Source organism: Anopheles coustani, chromosome 2 (genome assembly GCF_943734705.1).
Source record: "Anopheles coustani chromosome 2, idAnoCousDA_361_x.2, whole genome shotgun sequence".
Lineage (NCBI taxonomy): Eukaryota > Metazoa > Arthropoda > Insecta > Diptera > Culicidae > Anopheles > Anopheles coustani.
In genome coordinates, this window is record NC_071289.1 from 90,552,250 (window position 1) to 90,577,969 (window position 25,720).

Below are 25,720 nucleotides of genomic sequence, written 5' to 3' on the forward strand. Positions count from 1 at the left end.
GGTTCCGTCTAACCAAGCAAGCTGCACCAACTTAGCACCAGAAGCAAGCATGCCTACTAAGATCAGCTGGTGATGGTCACCCAAGACGAGGGCTCGCGCATTGCAACAGCTTCCTTCTTCCAGTCAGCATACGCTCTAATGTCGTTCGACGAATGTAGACCAAAAACAGTTGTGCCACACCGTGGTGGACCTTTCAAAGTTGCCAGAGTGTTGTAAAGCAACATGGCACCATACACCGTGTCGTCGTGGTGGTTAACGGGAGTTTGTTTTGCAAGAAGTTACCGATTGACTTAATTACCTTTGATTGAACATGCCTGAACACACACATGGTACACTGAAAAGGCAAATCTCTGAAAGAACGTGTGTAAGGTACATTACAATTGCCAGGAAAATGAAATTCGATTGAAAATTCAACTCCACACCTTCGATGCAATCCATTTTCTACAGCGAACAATAGGACGTTCCAGAAGAATCTCTAGACATTAACCCCACACTAGCGGAAGGAAACGTCGAGATTCGCTCGTAAACACGTCACAATAGCTAGCGAATCTTACATCTCGTGCTGGGAATGCGGGTTTTTCCATTCTTCTGCAAAAAACAAGTCGTTGAGAAGAGAGAGAGAGAGGGGGAGGAACTTCAAAGAAAGTGAGCGACTGTGCAAACACAATCTCGCGCCACGGCCTACTTAATGCAGTCTGCAGTCATGATTAATTTATATATCGATAATTAAATGCTAGTAACTCATTCCCGTGCGGATTGCTACGATGTTGGGTAGTGGATTGAGATCCCCATCCGGACGTTCACCGATCACTCGATGCGAACGTGGTGGAGGTTTATTTGCTTGATTCGCTGTTTCGAATTACATTTCGCTTTACAATGAAAGGCAAGTATATCGATCCCCGAAAATGGAATGAGAAAACTTGGACACAAAGAAATTTCAGCCGTTTGGTGTGCATCCGCATCAAAAATCAGGGGAAACACTCGTGAAACTCAGGTTGGTCAACTACTTATTACCCCCGGTGGGCACGGTTCGTGAGCAACGGGCACAAACGTTTGTCAAACGAGGATGTCAAACTAGCGGTACCAGAGAGCTCACTGGAGTGCGGATCGAAGGTCCTTTGCTGAATTTTTTTCCCTCCGTTGGCACGCGAATGGGGTCGCCAGACGCGGAAATTTAATTAGTGCACCTGGTGCACTGACCGGCCTTTGACCGACTAAGCGCATACAAGCGCCAGTCGACTGCCAGGCTGGGGCCACCACCTCTTTTTGCCTACCCTCCTCTTTAGGAAAGGCATCCACCGGAAAGGAGTATGTTAAACACCGACAATAAATGGAAAAGGGGATCGCATGACTCGCAACTTGGAGCACGCGAACCACTGTGAGATGCAGTTGTGATCGTGCAATGGGGGGATTGATCAAATTCCACCGTCCATATTTTGCATCATCCGTGTAACATTATGTGCAGTAGAACGAAGCGACTTCCCATCTTTAGATACTGAATCATGCCTAACGCCAACCTTACCTACTTGCTATGCGCAATAATATCTGATCGCCTTCAAATTTATGTTTATAACAATTGCGATATCAGTGTTCCCACGAAACCATTCGCACAACATTCCCGGTGGAGGTTTTAAAATTCACGATAACAAACACACGTGAACGGAAGCGAGGGTAAATAACAAAAGTAGCACGATTGAAAAAGAGGCATTACCCAAAAGTTGTCTCGTCTTTCGAAGATTCGAAGCCGAAAGATGAGAAAGCGTGAAATGGCAAGCCTTAGTGTATGTAACATACATTATGCAACGCATTTTTGGTCACGATCGGTCGCACTATGACACCAATACAATGATCGCCACGCGGTGATGATCGATCGAGGTGAAGTTCAGTAGAGATTGGACGCACAAAGAAAAACACCTTCTCCTGGGAACTCTGAAGTACGTGAACGTACACCACACCACCTTTAGTTAACCTTTGGAAATAGAGAAATTGTTTTAAAAACTTTACGTAGTAATAATTCCATTCTTCAGGAGTATCAACAACCCGTTTCCCGCCGCAGAATATTTGCGGAATGCAGTGCTTGTCGACCGTTCAATTTTGCAAAAACCACACACGGATGTATGCGAGTCACGCGCCCTGGTTCAAAGCATGCCAAAACGTTCCGGGATGGTTCGTTCAAGTTCAAGAAGTGCTTTCCCTTTCAGCCCTGATGAGGTAATCACGACGATCGATGCACGCACGATCGGCGGGACGCGAGAGGGAGAGAGCTCCGCTAGCATAAACAGGTTGTTCCCTGGGCCTTTGTTCGTGCGTATGTGTATTTCTGCAGGGAAACCGCCGTTGTTGTCGTTGAAAAAGGGGTTTTCGGGTGGCCCACAGGAAAACCAGGTCTCAGGCATAACGTAACATTGAGGATCGTCGCCGTGTTTGGCGTTGTTGTGGTGCTTGTTGTGTTTCTCTGTATTCATATCTCCTTGCTTTTGAGGTCACTGCGTAGTATTTAGTTTTCTTCACTTCACGAACATTCCACGCATTCGGAAGGCTTTCCCCCAAAAAGCGAGAAAGGTGGGACGGAATGCGTGCACTATTGACATTTGATCGCTCCCTCTTTGCTCGCGGAGGAGACGTTTCGCAAGTGCCGAAGAAGGAATTTCGACGTGGGCATTTGTGGGTTGAAAGTTTGACAACGATAGGGGTCGCGGTTGGTCAGGTTCCGGTTATGAGTTCCCGTTTGGTCCGCTTTTGCTGTGACATAACGCCGTAACGAATTAAGATGCGTTTCAGCCGAAAGAAGATCATCCACGAACCGAGTGATTACAACACACCAGTGAACCTGTTATCAAATCCGCCGTCGCTGTTGGTCTGTAATAACGACAAATTGTGACTAAAAACGATCGTAAAATGGTTCACCTCTTGGACCACAACGCCATTTTCTGTGGATTTCCCAAACACAGCAGACGTAACACGTTTGTTCGATATTGTTGTCTTTTAATCCTTCGGTTGCATTACACCATTCTGGGGCTGTAAAAGATGAGTCAATCGTTTGCAAACTGCAGCACACAAAAAAGGTGAACGGTTTTTCATCTGCTCTTCTCAACACTCACGCGATTCGTCGAAGATGATCATCTGGCCAAGTTTGGTAACATAACAACGCCATTTTTTGGCCGCCTGTTTTCATCGAAACGAACAATCAAACCGAAACCATCGGTGAACGGGTATATGTGAGGACATTTCGATGCTATTCTCAATTTGTGACTAATTCTCACTAATGTTTCCAACGGAGGGATCATTGGCATTAGTCATCGATCATGAGCAGAAAATAGTTTCACTTGCTGTAAAAAAAAGAAACCATGTATTATCACGCACCGAAGTCGTCATCTCAACAACGATTGAAAACGTGTCGTAAATAGTATTCCAATCTTCGCGATAAATTGAAAGGACTTCAAGTGTGACAAACAAACAAGACCATAAAATGATGCCATTACATTTTACCTGAAATCGCCATTCGTTACGCAACGTTATTAGCGAGTGTTGCATGATGCCACTATTATTTCACCCAGACATCACCCTCACAACAGGCGACCGTGAAACCACGGTGGAAAAGCGTCACAAAATGGCCTATTATTCATCGTTAGCTTGCAGTTAATTGATCGACGTATCCGATAATGGGCATTGGGAGAGACCGTTTTGCATACGGTTCCACCGCAAACGCTTTCCTCCCGCCAGAAACAATGAGACCGGCAGCTTCGATGTAGATGACATCATCATAATTAAATTCTCTGACCTAAGCTGGAAAGTATTCTATATTTGAGTTTCATTAAAATGCAGTTCAGATCCAAAATATAATCTTTCTGTGTCGGATGATCCATGGGTTATCGAAAATAGAAAAAAAAACAGTGCGACCATCTTCCGATGCTATGATTCGTCCCACAGTGATTGAAATGAAGAAGCTAGAAAACGCAATTTGCCAGAAAAGAAACCCACCAACAGCTAGTAACACGTTGATTCCTTATCGTGGATCTTCCCGAGGGTCAGAGTTGATTGTTCAGGGGAGCGAGAGAAATCCGGTTCTAGTCGGGTTCGCTTGCCACAATAACTGGCGAATCGGAGAAGCCTTCTTATCATTTTCCCGTGGTCCGGATTCACGGAACTCCGGCCTAGACGGTCAAGCATGAAATACATCATCCGACGCTTTCACTCACGGGGGGTATGAACCGGAGGTGTATCGTATGTTTTGACGATGTCTCGCCGGATAGGTCCTGACACCCCACCACACGACTCTCTGAGCGAGACCTTTCTTTTTTCCCTGCCTCTGATAACGGTACCAAAACTTCGACCGCCGGCCAGGGTCATCCGGCCAAGGTCAGACCGGCAATTTTTCTTCCCCAACAAAAGCCCTGTCTCGTCCCAAGGTTCTTCTCATCAGCTTCCGGTCTTCAAGTTCTAGCTCGGTTGGTGTTGCTTCCTTCCGTTGATACTTTTGCGACAAAACTCACCTAGGAATGCAGACGGAGTGGAAAAGCCCGTAGTGTCGCAGGACGTGGACCAGCTCGGGCGCTGTCCGGCAGGCACCCATTATGCTGAACATGGCTAGCAGTGTGTTCCATATCGCTAGCAGCCCTCGCAGTTCAAATCTGTGGATAGAGAAGTGTGGAAGAAAAAAGTATTAATACACTGAACATATTTCTTATAGGTAACTTCTTTGAAATATTCAAATTCTAGCACGGGCTAAAATAATTTCCCATTACAATTCCCCACTGTTGTTACTATGCGGCTCAAATGTTGTTTACCACAGAGTACTTATTTTTTTACCGGTTAGAGCAGTGACTAACAACCGATAACATAATCGGCAGGTGTTCCTTCCAACTTTGCAGTGGTGTTATCGATCCGACATTCAGACCGATTCGGAAATTATCAAGACCAAAAAGACTGTCTGCGGCCAAACCCGCCGAATCAACCCAGCATGAGATTACCACGAGCCTCACGCAGGAACCGGTTTCGGCTGATTTTAACGCTTCCCTTTCGAAAAGGAACTTCCCCCCCGGGACAATATCGATAAGCCGCAGACGAGGTGTTATTACAATTTTTCCCATCATATCATCTTATCTTCGAGCACACCTGAGGCGTGTGAATCAATCATTATTCGCGGGCCAGAAATCCCTTTCTCCCGGTTTTTCGGTTACCTTATCAGGCAGACGGAACCAAGGTTTCGTTATCGATGGCGATGGCGTGCACGGTGCACGAGTCCACGGTATTACAACCCCGAGAGCGTGATTCGATCGTGCCCGATAAATCCATCCGAATTCGCGGTGAAAGAACCAAGAGAAAGAGAGAGAGAGAGAGGGAGAGAGTTCCCCGGCAACACCCGGAATATTGGTAACAATAAAAAAAAAACAAGCTAGCGAAAAGAATATTGTCAGCGCGACGTATTATATCGTGACAACCGTCAAGGTCATAGAAATTAGTTAGCGCGTGCTAAAAGCGCATCGAAACGGGGACACTTTCCGCCGGGAACTTGGGATGATGGGAGAACAGGAAATGGAGAGTTAACAAGTATGGCACTAGTTTCATTCATATCAACGCTGCTGCTGCCATCAACATCATCATCATCATCGCCACCACCGTCGTCTATTTGATGACCTTCTTTCCCTTGCCAGCACCGGCGCCACCCGCCTCCAAGCTGGATTCCATTCATAAAATGCATGTCAAGTAAATACGCGGGAGGATCCTCCCGCTAGCCAACGTGGAGTCATATAACCGAGCTCCTCTTCTTCTGGAGGACTAGAGAAGAAAATCGTTCGAGTGTCGTTGAATGGTGTCCCAGGAGCAATGGAAGCAATAGAACCCACAAGAGCCACCTACTCGACCACGATCCTATTGGATCCAGACATACCGAACTACCGGCTCGAACGAAACCCGGTTGAAGCCAGATACAAGAACCGGTCTCGACTTCCTCGAAGGAGAACGTGGAACTTTCTTCTCGTGGCGGGGCGATAATTTTATTCTTTCTTCACCTTGATGGTTCCACGAAGATCCGGAAGGGTGGTGCTGGACGCGCACACACCCAGACACACCCACCACAGCCGGTTAATGCCAGTCAAAGGCGCGAGAGTATAGGTGTGTAACAAGAAGAAACGAAAAGACAACACTTGACCTTGGGGAGCTTGTTTGAATGGACCTCTATACTTTCTCCTGCCGCGGTCCGGCCTCTTTTCACCTCTCTCCCCGTTCACAAGCTATACAATACAATCTAGCGATAGCAGAGAAACGATACGACGTAAAGGTCACCACCAGCGAGTTCTTCTCTGCAGTTCCTTTCCCCAATAGTTTGCTTCGGCTGAACGACAAAATAACTAACCAATGTGTTTCATATCATTCATATTTACATGTCAAGATACAAGTTCACACAAAAGGGCATTAATAAAAGTATTTAATGGTGATTAGGTTTTTTTAATGTCCTATTTCAATACCGAACGTCAAGGACAGCCAGAAGGAGTAAACGCCTTGTTACATACGTTTAACCGTACTTAATGTGCCGCTTAACTATAAGGAAACCTTTTTCAAACTATTGTTAAACATGGCCATTACAATCCATGGATATACGTGATACAAACAAAACAATGGAGGACGACCTTAAGACTTACGATAGGACTAGATTCAAGCAGTTTCAACTAATATTTCTTCCTCCGTTGCACGAAGGTACACTTCAACCTCAAATCCGGCAGACGCTCGGCGTGTGCTTGAAAGGAAAAGACATTGCAACACTCCCCATGGTGTGGGTGTGACCTTCAAGACAAAATTCGCCTCCCAAGAAGCGGTTCATATCAGTCGCGGGGCCATCAGCAGACAGGCTTTACGGATATGGTTGGACGAGTCTCAGTGGATGTATCCGGTTTGGTATTTGTGGCAGATATTCTGCTGGATGTCCCGCGATGGTCGCCGCGTCCTAGCCCGCACCTATACTAAAATCGAATCGGGGAAATCGAACGGTTTCGCTTTGATCCTACGTAACTTCCAACGCGGAGGAGTTTATCTTTCCCAATTCGACAAAAAAAGTTATGGAAGAGGCTATCCCCCGAAAGGAGGACACACACCCTGACGACAATTTTCAGACGTGCAGCGTTATATAAAACCGACATTCCGGTGGGATCGCCCGAACCGATCCACGTTGAACATCGATGAATAAATAAATAAAAATACAAATCTCTACCAACATGACGGCGTTCACCAAAAAACCGGATATCGGGGCTAGTGTGTGGTGGTCGAACGTCCAGCTGAAGTTATCGGACCATCGGACTTCTCCCTCCCCGTCCCATGACCATTTCTTCCCTGGTCCGTTCCTCCCAGATAGGTTGGCTGGCTCGGGGAGAGATTGAAACACGTGTCTGCGCACGCCGCCATCGCCTCCAGCGTGAACTCACTCGAATTCCAAACCGCTCCTCGTCCTCGTGGCTGAGAAAAACTTTGGCCCACGGGGGGAAAACTGTCACGAATTTAAAGGGTGTTTTGGGAGAGAACGTTTGGCATTAGATTCCGAGGACAACACCACACGGTTTGGAGAGCCAAGAGAGTGCCAACCGAAATCGAGAAAATGTGGGAAGTGAAAAGCGCCAATCTCCTGCCCTCTTGGAACGAATCGATAGGAATGGAAAAGTGCGCGCGCACAACCCGGCATGCCATCGTACGACCGACGACGGCGAGACCGGCAGTCCATGACCTCTTATCCTCTCCTCTCTCCTGGAGGCTCTCCCCTCGCGTCACTCCATTTTCCGAGCCGTGTGTGTCTCGACCGTCTCCGGGTGTCGTTCTCCCTTTTTGCCACCGGCCAACGTTCTCGGAACACCTCGAAGTTCGCCTACCGGTACCTCTACACCGGGACCGATGACCATGAGAAAAGTATCCTGGACGCCGTATCAGACGTTTCCAATCTTGCCTCCGTTCTTCCGCAGGATACACGCGCGACTCCGGTACGCCCACAACAACGCCGTCGTCGGCCAGCGGAGAAAAACTAAACCGACAAGCTCCGGCGGGCGGATATTGGTGTTTGACATGAAGCCTCGGGGAGTTGTGTAACTTTCACGTAAAACTTTCCGCCGGCCCGGCGTTCTTGGGCGCGATGATGGGAGCAATGGTTGGAGGTGCTTACCGGGTTCCCGAGTTCATGGAAGGCCGGCTTGGGCGACATTACATTCAGAGAACATCATTTACATTCCAAGCGTTGGCGGCGGATGAACCAAGAAACGATGCCAAGTTGCTAGGGTCGTTTTAATTGAATTTTCAAAGTAATCCCTCTCTCGGTCTCGCGGTTTGGGAGGGGGGTCGGTCGGCCAACAACAAAATTGCCCAAAGACTGCGATTTGTGTTGGTGACATTTTTGTTTTGCCTTCCATCATGAATGTGTTGTAATCAAGAGAAATTAGATGGGGCTAATCGAATGACATAATTTCATTTAAGTTTGGAAATTGTTTACACTATACAAAGTTATTGTATTAACGTCTGAAATAAAAGCCTAACGATCATTTGATGAAAAATTTAATTTGCATACCCAGAAAAACAATACTATGCTGTATGAGATTATGTACATTCAACCTCATTTCTAGTTTCTTTGCCTTTACAATGTCTGTCTTTTGGTTCTCTGACGTTTCAGGTTATCTAGATTGTTATCAAGTATCACGCAAACCACTCCGTTTTATTTATTTACCCTCCTTGTGCTGTCTGAATTTCGACAAATCACCCATGACGAACATTTTTCGGCACATTCTCCTCCTCCTGTAATGGTCGAGAAAACGTTAATTGCTGCTTGCTTTTTTTTGTTCCTTTTTCCGAGCTTTTCGAGTAAACACGAAATTACCATATTCCATCATTTCCATACGCAAGTGACCAATTGACGGTAAAGGTCAGCGCGCGGCGATTTCTTCATCCAACGAACGTCACAGGGTGGGCACGCACTGGTTTGGATCGACGTCAACCATCGAACTCCAAGTCGAAACAAACGACGTTTGATAAAACCGGAGCGACGGTTGTACAAATGATTAATTAGCTAATGATCAACGATTTGCAAATTGATTCGAATCGAGTGGATGAGTTCGCGTACTTGTTGCAATGCACTCCGGATATGCAAAGGCTACCGTACACCTTCTTAAAGAAGGCCTTAAAAAAATGCAAACAAAAAACAGTAGAACCCATTAAAAAACGGTTGACCCCGAACCGGCACGACACCGCCAGCTAGGTTAACCGGCCCTTTGTATTCCTTCGTTCGTCGTGCCTAATCTTATTACCTCGACCGAACCATCTTGATTGGTATTGGCACGAAAGGTCGGCAGGCCGTGGTGGCGATGGACGCCCTCCTCCTCCGTGCGCCCCTGGCCGGACTAAGCAGGATCGAACTGATGCTTCCTTATCAGTTTCTTGCGTGCGCCTCCTCTCCCGAGGAACATCATTAGCATCCGGAAAGGAGACAACACAGCAACAGGTCGGGTCGGCGCACGGCCTGGAGGTGTAATCAGATTAGATGCGCTAATGAAAGCGAAACGACAACAAACCATCAACATCGTCCTAATCGAATCATCGAAGCGATGGCCGGGGAAAGGTGTGTTGTGAAACTCCCGATACGTCCCATCCCCCATCAGGAAGCATATTTCATTTCTTATCACCCGATCAGTAATGGAGGTGGTATCAACAACAAACGAAGGTCAGGGCAACATTTCTAAACACCAGCATCGAGCAAATCAATCCGCCGTTTTAATTGGATCGCCTTAGGATTGCACCGTTTGTCAAATGGTGGATGTTTTTAACTGGATCTCTTCCATTTTTCCTTATCATACCCTCGTTCTAATCGCTTCGATCATCGCCGACATCGCGGACACGACTCCGGAGATAATGAGTCGCGACGATCCACAGGTGTTGACCACAGTTTAATCGTTATCACCATCGAGGGTTTCATTACCACCCGGTTTGACGGTCGCGGGCCGTTTTTTGCCCTTTAAACGGTTCCGGTAATGGCAAAACCGATAAGCACATCATTTTCACATCCCAACGCCACGTGATAGCCGTCTGAGGGCGGGCTGATTGTCGAGACGGATCGTCGCATCTTTCGGGAAAAGTTTGGTCTCGTGGTATATACTTCTTTTCTCTCGGATGTAAACGGAATCCTCTGACGTGCGTTCACAAGGTACAGGAATCGTTGAGCAACTAAAATAACAAAGAAAACATCAGTAACATTTAAATGGTTCAGAAAACTGAAAAAGACCATTAGCGATCGAAGTTGGGGATGATCTTTCACCCGCTTTTCGCTGTCTGAGAGTGAATTATTTCCCCACCAAAGAGTGTGTTCTACGCTCCAAAACACGCTCCCAATCTATTGGCAAGCGTGTGTGTGACTTTTCCGATGTGGCAAGAAAACTTACGCCACACGCCGAATGGGATCGGCTACCGAGATGCAACGCGCGATGCGGCGACCCGGTCGGTCCGGTTGTTCCTTTTTCTTCTTTGGCCATGGCCACCGTTATTATCATCGACGACGCCAGAGGCAGCCTCTCTCGGACAACGACCCGGTCCGTATGCCCGCGTAACACCAGGGGGGTGGAGGGGGTGTGTTTCTGAGGCGTTCTTCTTCCTTGCACCCCCCCACGTCTTTCGGTGAACGTAATCCAAAGTGCGCTTGGTCAGGTCACAGAGTGCGCGCCTTGGCTTCCCCCTTACATTCGGAGCCGCAGCCGGAGCGCCGCTGTTGCGCCGCTTTTCTTGGCACTGCTGCGAAATTTGCAACCAAATTTGCAACCACCTTTCCATCAGGGTTTTCGCGCCCACGGGCGCCTTAGAGGAGCACCTGAAGAGCGGGGAGAGTGTGCGCGAGTTTGACGGTTTGCTTACGAAATGTTTGACACCGATCCGTTGGCGTCGCGGTTTAGAGCGGGGGGCCGGGGCGAGGGAAAGAGCGAGAGGGAAAGAGCAAAAGGGACACCAGCGAAAGCACGTTGTTGTGGTCGTTGTGCGGGGCTTTTGTAGTTCCCCATATGTTTCTTCGATTGCTTCGTGGTTTCGAACCGGCCGAACGGAGGAGGAGCGCAACAGTTTGAGCTTTCGTTGCACGAGACGATACAGTGTTGTTGACAAGAAAACGCGAAACTAACTCTCAGGGAAGTGTACTTACAACTTCCAAAACCAATTCGTAAACGACTTTTTCAAAGAACAAAAAAAGCATAATGCTTCCAAGGAGCGAAAACTGAAGTCATTCGAAAGCAAAGCAAAAACTCTTAAAAACTAGAGTTGTGTAATTCAGATTTAGATTCATGAGTCTGAATGATTCTTTGCGGTTTGGAGATTTATGAATCTTTCGATGAGAGATTCATGAATCATGGGATTCAGAAACATGTAACAGACGAAAAGTGATGAATCAGAAATGGGTTGAGGATCCCTTTTTTATCAACGCCAATGGAATAATCGTGGAGAATCGTGACACATCAATGAAAGATTCATGAAGATTCATTAAGATTTCGAAAGACTCGTTAAGGTTTGAAGGTTCGAATCCTTGAAGATTCATGAAGATTCATTAAGGTTTCGAAAGACTCATTAAGGTTTGAAGGTTCGAATCCTTAAAGATTCATGAATCCATCTGAATGAACCTTAGGTGAAAGATTCATATGAATGAATCTCGCCAAAAGATACATAAGGCACAACACTATTAACACGTTGACTGCCATGGCTATCATTTTTGATAGCCAGTGATGTTTCCTGGGGGGCCATGGCTATCATTTTTGATAGCCACCTACCATGATTTTTGAAGTACTATATCTTCTAAATGACAACTCTTACCTACAAATCCTTTGGTAGTTACATAGTTTCATCTCCTGTCTAGCTTAATTTGTGGTTGGTTTTACAATAACTGTGGTATGAAAAAAGTTACAAGCTGTTTTAGTGGAAGGTTTTTGTTTATTGAATCACATGTGAATCGCTTTGTCTCTTTCGCTAAATGTCGTTGCGTGTCTATTGGGTGAACGAGACGGATGCAGTCACGCTGCTAATACGTAAGCCGTTTATTGGAGAAATCTTGAGGCGCTATATATTTAATAATAACGCCAATAGAAATAAACAATAAGGTGTTAAAGGCAAAAAACCAGAAAAATATCAATTGCCGAGCTGTGTGTGTGCGCTTCGAGCACCTGTGCACTTCCCAGCAGGCCATGGCTATCAAAAATGATAGCCAGCGATATTGTATGAAGAAAAAGTTTGGCCTGCAGGGAAACATGACCAAAATAAGCGTGGCAGTCAACGTGTTAAAAAATGAATACCCACGGAAAATGATGTTAATCAAACAGATTACGCACGATCATCGACGTCGTCGGAAAGCAAAACAAGAAAAGGACACCGAAAAGCATAAGGAAACTCACACAAACAACCAACCGACCAGCCAGTTGGCCGATTCAGCCTCCCACCTTCGTCGTTTCACAGTCGCGCCATTGATTGGCCTGGATTGACATTTTTCCAGTTATGTCATCAGCGTCAACGCACGACGTACCGAACCCACTGTGCGTTCGGTTACATGTTCGCGATCGCGGCGCACATTCCCGCCCGGAGGGTGTGGATTCCCACAGCCATAGCTATTAAACTGGGCTTTCTGGTGAGGGAATCTACGATAACTCTCCCACTTGACCTACCTAACCGAATATTTTGGTGATAAGCATGTTTCCACATGGCTTTAATAGATTTTCGATATATCTGCAACTTTAAGCATTCAACCATTTTTTTTTTTTCTTTTATATCGCTCCTAGCGTTTTAGTATTTGCACGTTTATTAGGTAATATTAAAGGTGCTTTTCGTTTCTGAAAATATAGCTTTTACACATTTTCATTTGACTCCATTTGACCATTTTCAAATGGCGATGAAAATGAAAAGCTTTTCCTTCTTTCGGTTTTGGGTGTTTGAAATTAAATGAATGCGAATATTGCGCTCCAGTGCGTCGTGGCTTCCTCCCAACTCCCAAAGGCCGGCGGCGCCGGAGTGAGAAAACATATTCGATTACCTAACGATCGCAAACGATGGCGAAAACCGAAAGTAAGAAGCGAGGAGGGACGGGCGAGGGTTGTTGGCAGCTTGATCTACATTTTTTGGCCGATTGATCCGACGAAGACGCAGCTGCGGGAGCGTGATCCGAGCGGTTCACGCGAGCACAGACATTGGAGTGAAAGTTGTCTTTCGGAAAAAGGGGGGGGGGGATAAAAATCTTCGAGACACGAAAATCATCATCTCGGCTAGAGAAAGAGGGACAACAGAGGGGGTGCATTACTTTTCTGCCAAATTGACCCGCGGGCCCGAAGTGGAGTTACAATTTTATTAATTTATTAATGCTGCGCGCCTCCATTGGCTTTTTCTTAATGAAATGGCTTTATTTGTGGTCGTGGAAGTGTATGTGTTCACCTTCTTTTTTTTCCCCGTTCGAACACTCTCTTCCAAACTTGACTTTAACATTGTGTTTGTGATAAGCAAACGGGTGGTTCGCTTAACCGGCCACGAGAGACACGCTCCCGCACCCGAAAAGTTTTACATTGATTGATGCACATGGACTGGGGTTGTTACGTGCGCCCTCCCTCCCTCGCTCCCTCCACACCCCACCCCATTCTGACCACATTCCGTTGAAAGTTGAAATTGGAAAAACTTTCTGTTTGATAAACCAACCAACGTAACTGTGTCAAAACCATCGACCATTTGCGTTCGCTTGACCATGGGACCGATGGCGTTCGGGATGATGATGTTGATGAGCATACGTCGGGCGGTGGAGGGTGGTGGGTGGCACGGAATGCGTTTTCCTTTACACGTCCTTGACTTCGACACCGTGGAGGTGTGTCGACGGCCAGGCGCGCGCTTCCCAAAATGTGCTTTGCCAAAAATAAAACATGCAGTGCAGAAGAAGGGAGAAGAACAACATCGGGGTGGATCGCTGAAAGTGAATGGCCATTAACGGGATTCGCGCGCGAGCGAGAGTCTTTTTTGGCAGCGGGCGGTCGCGGCAGATGATGATGAGGCGGTTGGGTAATTATGTGTTCCCTTCGGCGTACGTGCAGCAACAAACAACAACGAAGCCCTGGACGACGACGACGAGGACGACAACAACATACACATACTAAAGACCCCCGGGTGGTTTATCACGTTTCCACCGATTCCACGGCTTCGATAGCACACGGCAAAGCATCAGCAAAGCTCCAATCTGAGTGAATATTTTATTCCCATCACCCAATTGACGGAATTAATTGGCTTTCGATAGCTAATACGATGGAAAAAAAATCGATAAGGTTTCCCCCCACCGAACGCTTTCGGTATGATACAGATTTGAATGTTAATTTTCGTGTCCCAATAGGAGAAGGAAACACAAAAAACGACTATTATACCGCATATTTTATACGACTTCGTTGGATGTTTACTAAATGTTTCGCAACATTATTTTAGTGAACAGCCTGATATACGGACGATTTGTTTTAGTGTTGAAGTGTTTGGTAAGAATAAAAACAAAAGCAAATTGGAGTCTCGATTTAGAGATCGTTAAAATGAAACTTTGCACCAGCGGACGCAAAGGCAAACATGGCCCTATCCTGCGGCACGGCCAAGCCTTCCTAATGGACCCCCCTCCTCCCCTCCGATCAGCAAACATCATTACGAAAAGCGTGGGTGAGTAAAAACCAACAGAAAATACCGCCCAAAATCCATCGATGGCGTCGGACGAGCGAGCGTAAATCAAACAAACCCAGCATTCGCACGGACGCGCTTTATATGCACGCTTGACATGGACTCCGTGTTCCCTCTTTCGGAATGTTTGTGTGTGTGTGGCAGGGCATGGCCGCGGCGTAGCGATGGAAGTGCGTTCCGCGGAATCGCGAAAGCTCATCATTATATTCTCTCGAAACCAGCGATGACGTATCCGGCTGTCGGCCACCATATTCAGTTAGTTGGACAGGGCAAACCGACTCCCAACCAGCAATCGAGCACTCGTTACATGATCAAACGTTCTACCCCAAACCTACGATCTTTTCACAGTTCTTTTCAGTTGTTTTTGGACTCCTTGAAGTGTTGTTTTAACAAACTAAAGGGTACGTTAAATTTGCGGATGAAAATTCAAAAGAAACACGGTAACGAGGTTTATTATAGTAGGAAAAGTGGTGAGACATCAAGGAACAGCTTTGATTCACTAAACTACAGCAAGTTTACAAGCTTCCAAGGAAGCTTAAAACTTATGTTGACCTTCACTGTTTTCAAGTTTTCCCTTTTCTATTTCATTCCATAATCACACCCAAACATTTTTAAGGACAAATTTTCAAACCATCGAAAGCGCTTGGTAATAATTAACTATTTTTACGACCACGACGACGACGATGACGACGAATCCGACTATGACACAACCGCAGTGGACCCGCCGAATGTCAATAGAAACAAAGTAAATAGATGCCGAAAAACCAATACTACCAAGCTTAAACCCCGGCCAAAAAGTCTGGAGGGAGGGTTGTACCTGTAAAACAGGAGGATGGGTATTATGTTTTATGTTGATACTCTATCGTGGATTTGTGCTTTTTTATAGAAAAAAAAATTAAGTCTTTTAATGCGGTACCGAAAAGCGAGCGAAGGCAGTAGAAAACCCTGCCAGCCCCATTGTGAGGCAGGAGAATGTTTAAACAGAGTTTGCACAAACCTCGACGAGAAAAAGGAGGGCCACTTTTGGTGCAATATACTTCGCAACTATGGCAACTTTGGCCCATACCGAGAGGCGGGCGCGAGAGGAGGGTGTTTCGAATTGGTTGAAATTTGTAAATTTAGTTTTTTTCTCTTTCACTTCAAAACTAACGAAATGTGGAAACATTTCGGCCTTTTCATTGAGTGCCGACGAAATCATCATGCTGGTCAGCGGCATATCACAATACCCTCGGCTCGCTATGCTATTGGTCAACGCTTTTTTCATATTGGTTAACTCAACGATTCGTATGTAGACGATTGATTTTTTTTTGTACGTAAAGAAGCATTTTGAAAGGGGTTTTTATTTCCACGCTGATTGAAAACCTAACCGAAAATTGATTATGCTGTCATAATGCAAGAAGAATCTGGTACTCAATGAAAAGTAATTCAACTTGGTGTATTTTTAACAATTTGCAACGCTTTGGTCTACAACGAACTGGTGCGACTGGTTTAACTTGATCGTCTCCCTGGCAACAGGAATTAGATCGATTGTACCGGTTTTATGATGTCATCGCCAGCGGAGACTCCCTCCCATCCCACCCTCCCGGAAAGAAACATGCATGAATCCCAAAGCGACGAACACGAACGTAGAGAGGAACAGAGGAAGGCATTTTACACCAAGTTCATCGTCCTGAATGTCCTCAACAGGTTTCAGATGTTTCGAATTAGCACTATTAGAACCTTCCGCCGGCAGCGGCCAGATCACAGGAGGTTCCTCACGGTCTAGACCTTCGGTTTCGCTCGAAAACCTACACCCAAGAACACCCATTTTTATTCGGAATTTATGATATAACCCTTCCACAACCGGACTCTCCTCACTAAACGGGGAAGAAGACAGGTTCAACGGTTTACAGCTGACCCTAAATCATCGCAAATTATCCCTACTTCAGACGTTGGTCCATTGGTGGATCGTCTATACTAACATCTTGAAGCGGAGGGTAGGATGTGTGAGGGATTTTAACAATATTAAAAAAAAAAGACGTAAACTTGAAAAATGTTTTGGAATTAGAATTTTCAATTCTCAAGCTTTGAACTCCAGCAGAAAATTGTTATTTCTGTTCGGAATAAATTAAAAACTCTCAAACTTCCAACCAACTGCAGGATCGACATGAAAAGACACATTCGCCAATGCTGGCGTCTCGTCGTGGTCGTTGTTGTAACCATTCTGTTCGTCATCGTCAATATTTGCCAGCCTCTAATCAAGCTGTTATTTGCCTAATCACACACTCATACGTTCGTGGCACACAAGACACTTCACCTCAAGCGCAACGCACCATATTGTCCTCTTCTCCCAATCACATCGACACAACCTTCCTTCCCGCATCGTTCTCCCGGCAGCATTTCGCGGAATTGTATTGCAAAAACGTTCCTGCGGCACTAGCTTTCCCTCCCCACGTCGACGACCCACATCGGGGCGAGCCTCTATGTCTTGACCTTCGCGGCATACGAAACCTTCTCCGTACTTCCATCTACCTTCCCGGGACGGGCTTCTCCCATTAAGGGCAATCATCTGTCATCATCGTAATCGACGGATTTGACGACTTGCCGGGTGAGCATTGGGTTTCGGTTTCGGCGGACGAGGCGAGAGGGCAAACATCCCCTTACTTAAAACAACCAACAAAGGGAGTCTCGTGTTAACCCTTCCTTCTTCCCGCGAGTCGTCTTCATTTAAGTTTCCATAAAACGTCGTAACGCAACCACGCGACAAATAATGTGCTTTCGGCGTTCGCGTGATCTTGTCGTCGTCGCACGGCGGAAGAAGACCTCCTCGTGACACGGACAGGGGGGGAAGAGATAAACAAACCGACGGTGGAGGTGTGCACAATATTATGCCAATATCTGTCATCGATTTCACCTCACTTTGCACGGCACGCCCTCAACGCCAGGTGGAGAAGATTATGTGACTACGGAAACAAACGCCCTCAGGCCAAAGTGTTTGACACAAGGCGCCCGTTTTGTTGCGTTTCTGGTTGGCAAACCTGCCACGACATTCCCGTTGATGTTGATGCCTTCCCTCGGACGATCTTAACATAAGAAAAACATAAATGTACACTTGGAATGGCAATAAACAGAGTGATGGAGAGCAGTGTAAAAATGGCATTTCCTACGGGACACAATACATTTACGTAACCACGCAGCTCGCATAACTACTCGGACCAAACACGACGAAGGCCAGGTGTTCCTCTTGTCCAAAAGTCCCTCAGGCTTCAACTAAAATATTTCCCCCCAAACTGGAAACCCCTCTCGCTGGAGTATGAGGACCCGACGCTGGAAACGGTATAAAGTCACGCAACGCACAACTCCCCCGCTCGGACCTCCCACACACACGTACCTCGGCCTTGGAGGAAGTACCACAACACAACCGATACAGCCCGGCGGAAATCAACAGCGTTTTCCGGCCGACGTCGCCATGTCGCCAACCTGGTTCACTTTTGACTACAGGACTCCGCTTCCTCGGACACTCAAATTAGAGGACCCAACCGGGAACCTAATGCATCAGGTGCAAGCAAAGTGTCGCGTGTGCTCGAGGGTTGCAGTTTTGCGTGCATCCAATTAACCAATCAATGCTGGAGGTTGGTTTATGAATAATCACAAGCTAGTGAGCCATCGTAAACGATGACGTTAATGCATGGGACGAATGGGAATTTGTGTGATTCATGCTGCCAACGCTCGATTTGATCACGTTTTAGTAACTACCTCGTTTTATATTTAATGGCATCAGAAAATTATGTTGCTAAACAGAATAATGGGAGGCAACAATTGAAAAGACAGGTGTGTGCGTATAAGTAAAATAAGCAAAGCAGAATCACGTATACCAGGTCTCGGAGGGTGTAAAACAGCTAGAACTAGAATTCAAGAAGTACCTCAATTTTTCATCAACTTGATTTTTAGGTATTATGTTAGAAATTTTTCTATCAAAATATTTTTTCCCCAATAAACTGTCCAAACATTTCCGTCTCTCTCTCTCTCACCCAATCACAAGGGAAAGAACGTCGGGCTATCAACGGATTGTTTATGGCGCCATCGGGACCACCGTTTCGTCTCGTGACAGTTCCGCATCAGGTCAGAAGGACCACGAGAACATGGCTAGCCAATTCCCGTGCGCTTAGTCACCGGCAACCCTAATGATATACACCGTAGAACGACACGTGCCCGACCGGCGACGACCCCCGAGGTGGCACCACCAGTTGACCGGCCAGGATCGCTCACCAACACACACACACACACACACCATCGGCGCCGTTTGGTTGCTCAACCTGTAGCTGGGCCGTTGTTCCTCGTCCTGGAAGGTGGCGGCGAACCGTTGGAACCGAAGGGTGAAATATACATAACATACACCGGAAGGAAAGGGCTATCGATTAATGCAGCGCCGACGAAAGCTCGGTGATGGGCTTGCGGCAGCAGACAGTAAGGAGGGAAGGAAGCAGTAGGCGTTGATTTAAAGCCGTCATCGCTTGGAGTTGTTCAGGAAAAAAGAATATTCCTGTATGAGGTTCATCGAAGGCGGTAAATTTCATCTAACCATCCTTCATTGATGGTGAAAGGAAAGTGTTCAACAATAGTACATTTTTTTTCAGATCTACACGAACATTCTCTACGAATTCAAAACAGTTCAAAATGAATGTAGAAATAAGAATTGAACGCAGTGTCTACTCAACTAGCGCATAATTACATAACTCGTTAAACACAAGCGCGCGCGCCACCCGAAGGCTTCTCAAAAGCTTCCGGAAATGGTCATGAGCATGACCGACCAATTTGGGTTAGACAGAAGCAATCTGTCACATCTCGGCGCTCTAATGAGATGGAAGCCAGCAAAAATGGCGCGCGCGCGCGCGAACCTTCCTCTGGTCCCTCTGGTTGCTCTGGTCGTGTAGTCGCCCGCAAATGAAATCATGCACAACACACAAATTATCATCTTGGACATCAAACGGAACGATGTTCCACCTTCCTTTTTTTTCAACAACAACAACACAGTCGGCGCATAAAACCCCCCGTTGCGTTCCGGTTCCACGCGGTGTGGAAAGCCAGAATGAAGGTATGTTAATAATCCCGCATTCTACAGCCCGACGTCATCGGAATGAAGGAGGGCGGACATGAATGGGAGGAGTGCCGTTGTCCACCGTCCGTTTCGACGATTTGGCCCCAACCGGTCCGCTTCCAGCAATCATCTCATCCAACAATTGCGAATCATCCGCATGGAGACAAACACACACACACTAAGCCATTGCTGCCGTGCGCTCATCCGGACCAGGACATCCCTCCCCCAAGGGACGGAGTCGACGGGAGGGGGTAGAGAGAGTGAAAGACTGGCACGGATGCGTTCGCATACGGATCGCTTTATTAGCACTATCTCTGGGATGTCCATCGGCCTGACAACCGGACCCCGGCATTCCGGGGCAGCAGCCGAATGGACGAAATGATTCAATTATGCTAACGCAACCATCCACCGCCATACCATCTCCTCAATCCTTATCGGGGTCGTGTTCGTAGGTATGAAATCTAATGTCACTGTTTGTAGCCAACGTTCTTCGGTTCATCCTTGCTGAACGAATCACCAATTAGAACTTCACCTAGAAAGTGGTGTCTTTTAATAACAGGCTAATGAACAAAAATGAATAACCTTTGTAATGACTAGTCTCGGGAAAACCCGTTCGTTCATCTAATCATGTTCGTTGATCGGATATTTAACGTCAGTTCAATTCGCATGGTTTGTTCTTACACAAAATTTATGTTCAGAACGGAACGGCTGGTATGAATTGTGTAACATGTGACGAGTAGGTTCCGAGTAGGCTGTGCGTTTCTTGACTGCGTTTCAAGGGGTTCAATTTTTGACCAACGCAGCAGGCTAGGTTTCGTTTTTCCGGTATCGTAGCTCTCTTGCGTTTGGATGGTGGCACGTCAAGCACGCGTTTTCCATTTTGATCTAAAATATATAAAACACAACGTAGCGATTAAAGGAAATAGGAGCGATAGTTTTGGGGCCGTTTCGAACAAAACAATTTATATGGGTTTTTTCAAACAACATACATATCGCCATATTGAAGTCCCGATCGTCAAAGAAGCATAAGGGATAACTTATTTTACTTGGCGAACAATATACATTGCTGGGAAAAAATAAAAACAAAAAGCGATAAGCTGATGACGACAGAGGTGATACCTTCTCTCGGCCGTGTGATATCTCTTTGCAACCACGCTACGCTTATCAGACATCTATAAACCTCCTCCAAACCTACAGAGAATTGACATTGAATCATCACAATCGGTTTAGACGGAGACGAAGAGCCCGTCCCCGAAAAAAATGGCGCCCTGATAAGCGTCCAGCTAAATTATTTCCGGGGAACGCGAGTGAAACATTCTCGGCCAACTCTTGCAGAATGCTCCAACCCAATGTTCCCGCCCCTGGCATCGTTTTGGGAAATCACGACCCGAATCCGTCGCATCGGAGACCGCATCATGTGCGCACCGGGGTAACAACACACACACACACACACACGGAGGAGGGTCGAACAAAGTGAAAAAGACTGTCAACACCGAACAACACGCTGTCATCGCGGTGTGTAATGCATAAATCGTGATTAGTGGCTTCCTTCGTGCCCCTTCCCTTCCCGTCTCCTTACTACTAAGTCCCGCAATGTTCGCCGGTACGAATCTGAGAGCCAGGGTTGGACCGGCAAATAATGCACACGAGATTACGACGGACTTTGTCGGAATGGGGATGGAAAGGGTGGGTAGCTCCACGCCCGGTTACAGGGATGAAGGGGGATAGCTACCACCCCACCCGTGGGTTGCCTTCGCTGTGGGCGTTTGCCGTGTCCCGTTGGTGTTGGTGAGGAACTTTTGCATAAACGTGGTGGATGAGTCAAGCTCGTGGCTTAAGTAAAACGTTCTGCTACTATCAATCGTAGCAATACTACTCCGTCATACAATTTCATCGAACTGAACTGGAAGAATCAGATAAATCAAGTGAAGAATTAGCACGTAATTAGTAACAATGTAGGTAATAGGTGCAGAATATTTTTCTAAATCATCTCAACAGCTGAGTACATAAACCAACGTACAAGTGAATGGAAAAGAACAGCACAAAACAAACATAATGAAATCACGCGGAATCGATCTCCGCCGAGCGTGACGCCATACTGCGAAGAAAATCTCAGACAAACCCAAAAGCGAGTGGACACTTGTGCAAAGATGATGTGCAGCACCTGTTTCAATAGACTTCCTTCTCCTCTACGTCACGATCGGGTGAGGATTGTGTCAATAAATCAAGCACAGCACACACGGGACGGTAGGACGCAAATTCGCGAACGCGACCTTAACACGGTAGGGTAAAGTCCGCAGAATCTTAAAATTTCCCAAGATGGGTAGCACAATGGAAAATCAAACATTTACCCAACGCATTTGGAGTGGAGAAAAAGTGGCGATCATGGCCATATAATGGCCAGGGGGAATTATTTACGAAAAAATGTTGCCCATGTCGATGTTGATTCTAGTGATTACCGATTTGAAAGGATTTTTCCCATCCGGTGTAAATTTGCATTACGCAAAGCAGGTGCGTACTCGGAAGTTCCCGGAGCGCGATCTTCGAGCTTTCTTCTCATCAAGTTTTCTTCGACTTGCACCTCCGCAAAAGACGTGCCTCGTACTGACGTCAGCAGAACACGCTTCGCTTCGTTCCGGTGAAGTGATCATGAACGCCAAAAACCGATCGACGTCGAAGTTCGTCAATGCGAAAGCATCGTTGAAGCACACCCAAGAGAGGTTGGAAGCTGTGTTTTCAAGACAAACTAAGCACCACACCCCGATGCCACCCCATGGTGCATTGATTTGCTGAAACTGAACACTTCTTTTTAGAGTGTTTGTTTTAATGACAGCAAATGAAGTTCACGGAAAGTCACGCCACTGATTTGTGCACGAAAAAAACGAGCAAACAAACCCCCAGATCAGGTTTAAGAGTTGCTGCCTGCTGAAAGTCGAACAACTAATGCCAAACAACAATGGCCGTCCTAATGAAATTACCGTCACCGTTCGATCGCGACACCGATCAATGCCAGTCTAACGGTGCTGCAAGACGTCTAAGATCATAAACACGCCGCAATAGGTAAGGATATGCAAGGACAGTGCGTTCTGGTCGAAGTGTTGTGGCGAAGCTTTTTTGCATCAATCTCCACAACCAAAATTTGGGCCCGGTTTCCACCTTTCCTCATCCCTCCACAGAACCGGACCCACGGGGTGGTGCGTTCGAGAATGGTCCACAATTAGTGTGGCGTCCTTTTCTTCCGCCGTTTCTCGACGCTCTTGAAATGCTCTCGGACGGCGTCACAACACGGCAAGTTCAAGATCGTTCGGTTCGATTTGCTACTCGACGCCAGGCGGCGGTTGGAGTGGAGAAGCGCTTAATGTTTTCTTTTTCATCGGTTGTTCCGCGTTCGGAGTAGAACAGAAGTGGATAAAAGCATTAAAAAAAACCCCAGACACAATAGGTAAACACGGTCATGATTTGACGTAAGTGTTTTTGCCAAAAAAAACACCTTCTCAAGAGCCAGTTTTTGTGTCGTGTGTCTAGCGAACACAAGGCGTTATTTCCGCTAAATTATAGACGCATCAAAAACCCACCCATTGGGCGCAGAAACCATCCCCCGGAACGGATGTGATGTGGGACAATTTTACGATCATTCTAACTTAGTTGTGTTCTCCACACACACACCCTTCTTAACGGGAACGTCCAGCACGAAAGGTGTGGAGTGTTTTCCGGGATGATAAATCCTCCCATCATTCGGTGGACGAAAGCTACGAAAACACATCCATCTCTCGTTGATGGATGCATAGGAAGCACCGTCAAGAAAAATAGTATATTTATCCATCGGCGACAGTCGTGTGCGACAAGAGGACGTGTTTTTTTCCACTACGAGAATGACTACGAATGCTTGGAACGTGCTTCGTGTTGCAAAGTATGCCTACAGCCAAACTGATGGTCAACATAACTGGGGGTTTTTCATCAAGAGTGGTAAAAACCAACAAACGACGTAAGTCAGTAGCCGGTAAATAGTTGAAGAGATTTTATAAACGTCAAAATTAAAGCATTTTTTCAAATATAGCTTAGATTCGTAAACAATTAAGTTGCGTTCGATGCTATTTTCCTGACATTATTGCCAAAATCACCACCGAGCATCAAATATCGTAAATCGGATAAATTGTGCGCCGAATAAGATCCCCTTGATCTTGTGATCATATTTCTTGAAATTTTTGCTCATTTTTTTCACATTCCTTCAAGTCTGGGATGCTGTTATAAGATATCGCCTTTGGCAAACAGAACACATGCGTCGTACGTCTCTGGTGCTGTCTCGATGCCAAAAGATCTCACACTTACCTTGGCCTATTTTGCATATAGTACTGGCCACCGAAGATCACCGCCATGTAGATGCCGCAGTAGTAGAACACGTAGGTCCAGTTCTTCACCATCCACACGCGCGTGTCCTGGTGGATGAACTCATTCTCGAAGTCGAAGATGTACGAGTAGTTGGGCGTGATTTCGACGTTCATCGTGAGGCCGGCGGTTTCTTCCGTACTTTGGGAGAATCGTCGACGTGCTGGGCTGGAGGTAGTGACGCGAAAACTGGGTAGTGGTCGCAGGTGGTCGGCTTGTGACCGGGGGCAAGGATGCTACCAGCAGCTGCAATCAAGGCTGATCACAGAGGGTTGGATTTCACTCCGAAGCACGATTTCACACTTGTTTCGTTTTAACAAATCTTCTTCCGCTACTCTCAAAGCACCATTTGCTGGAGGGATTGCAGCACACCAGACTATTTGCTTTTCTCCCGCACTGCCACGGCAAGAAACCCGTTCGCTTCCTGTGACACAAACCATTTAGGGGGGAAGAGGGGTTGTAAACTTATTAAAAATATACCGAACACTTTCAGCAGGTCCTTATCTTTTTTCTCCCCCGCGTGGAACATTCCCGTTTCCCTCTCCTTTTCTCCAAAGCTTACTTCGACCGCAAACCAAATAGCTAACTCATTTGGTTTCAAACAAGCATTTCACCGGTTTTCCCGTCTCCTTGGCCTACTAAGAAATCTCCAAAAGGACCAACAAGCAACGAAATTACCATCCTCAAAGCTAAACGCCATCCCATGGACCATAGTCATTAGAAAATCATTTTCACCTTTCTTCCGTTTGCCGTTCCGCAAGACGTATTTTCAAAATCACTTTTCAGCAATCACCGTTCTCCGAGAAAAAAAAACGGAAGGGATGGTTTATCGATCCAATCTCCTGCATTAAAAATAGTGCCTCGGTTGCCAAATAGGAAGGAATACAACACGGCCTAAAAAATTTCGACAAGATACCATTTATGAATGAAAAAAGAGGCGAAAGGACACGGAACCCGGAACGATTTGCGAGAAAAGAAGAGGGAATTGGTACACTTTCGAGGGACGACGAAAAAATTGCCTCCTCGTCTGCATGAATCCGGGACACAGAGTTTCGGGACGTTGCGCGAAAGGATACTATTTATCCTGTTTTTCCTCGGAGTGTCGGTGCAATGCAATGAGGAAAATCGAAATGTATTAGACCACAATTATCCAGTTATGTCACTAGTAAAACACAGTCACGAGCCTCACAACACACACTTAAAGCGAGGTACACATGTCCTGGCGAGGAACTGCCGTACAGACGAACTTCCGGTAAGTGGCAAAATGAGATGAGCCGGGGATGAGAAGATGAATCTACGAACGTTGAGGTGAGAGCAGCTGCATGTTTTATCCTCGGCGTTACGGAAAAGAAAAGTCAGAATTGACCGAAGGATAATGCAACACACAATTTAGTACACCGTCGTCGATTTTACATGGATGAACGGATGATGATACCTTTCCAACTCGCGCTGTTATCACTTTCCGTTCTCGAACAGCAAACCTCGGAGCACGGGAGAGCGAGAGCTCGAAAGGATGGTGGGAGGCGTTACACGACGTTGCGCGAAACGTGGTCCGATGCAGACTGATTGTTGTCCCGTCGT

At 46.5% G+C, this 25,720-nt stretch overlaps 1 protein-coding gene across 4 annotated transcripts in view; it reads right to left on the reverse strand.

The window, feature by feature from the left end:
• Positions 1-25,720, reverse strand: part of LOC131267270 (elongation of very long chain fatty acids protein 6) — a 31,743-nt gene that overhangs the window by 4,599 nt on the left and 1,424 nt on the right. For 3 of the 4 annotated variants that reach the window (XM_058270102.1, XM_058270104.1, XM_058270101.1), the window contains exons 2-3: positions 24,083-24,563; positions 4,494-4,631 (exon numbers count right to left, since the gene is read on the reverse strand). In XM_058270102.1, the coding sequence (XP_058126085.1) occupies positions 4,494-4,631; positions 24,083-24,255 (311 nt within the window). In that variant the 5' untranslated portion in view covers positions 24,256-24,563. Of the gene's footprint in view, positions 1-4,493; positions 4,632-24,082; positions 24,564-25,574; positions 25,659-25,720 lie in introns of those variants that run through there. The other variant, XM_058270103.1, reaches the window with a different exon arrangement.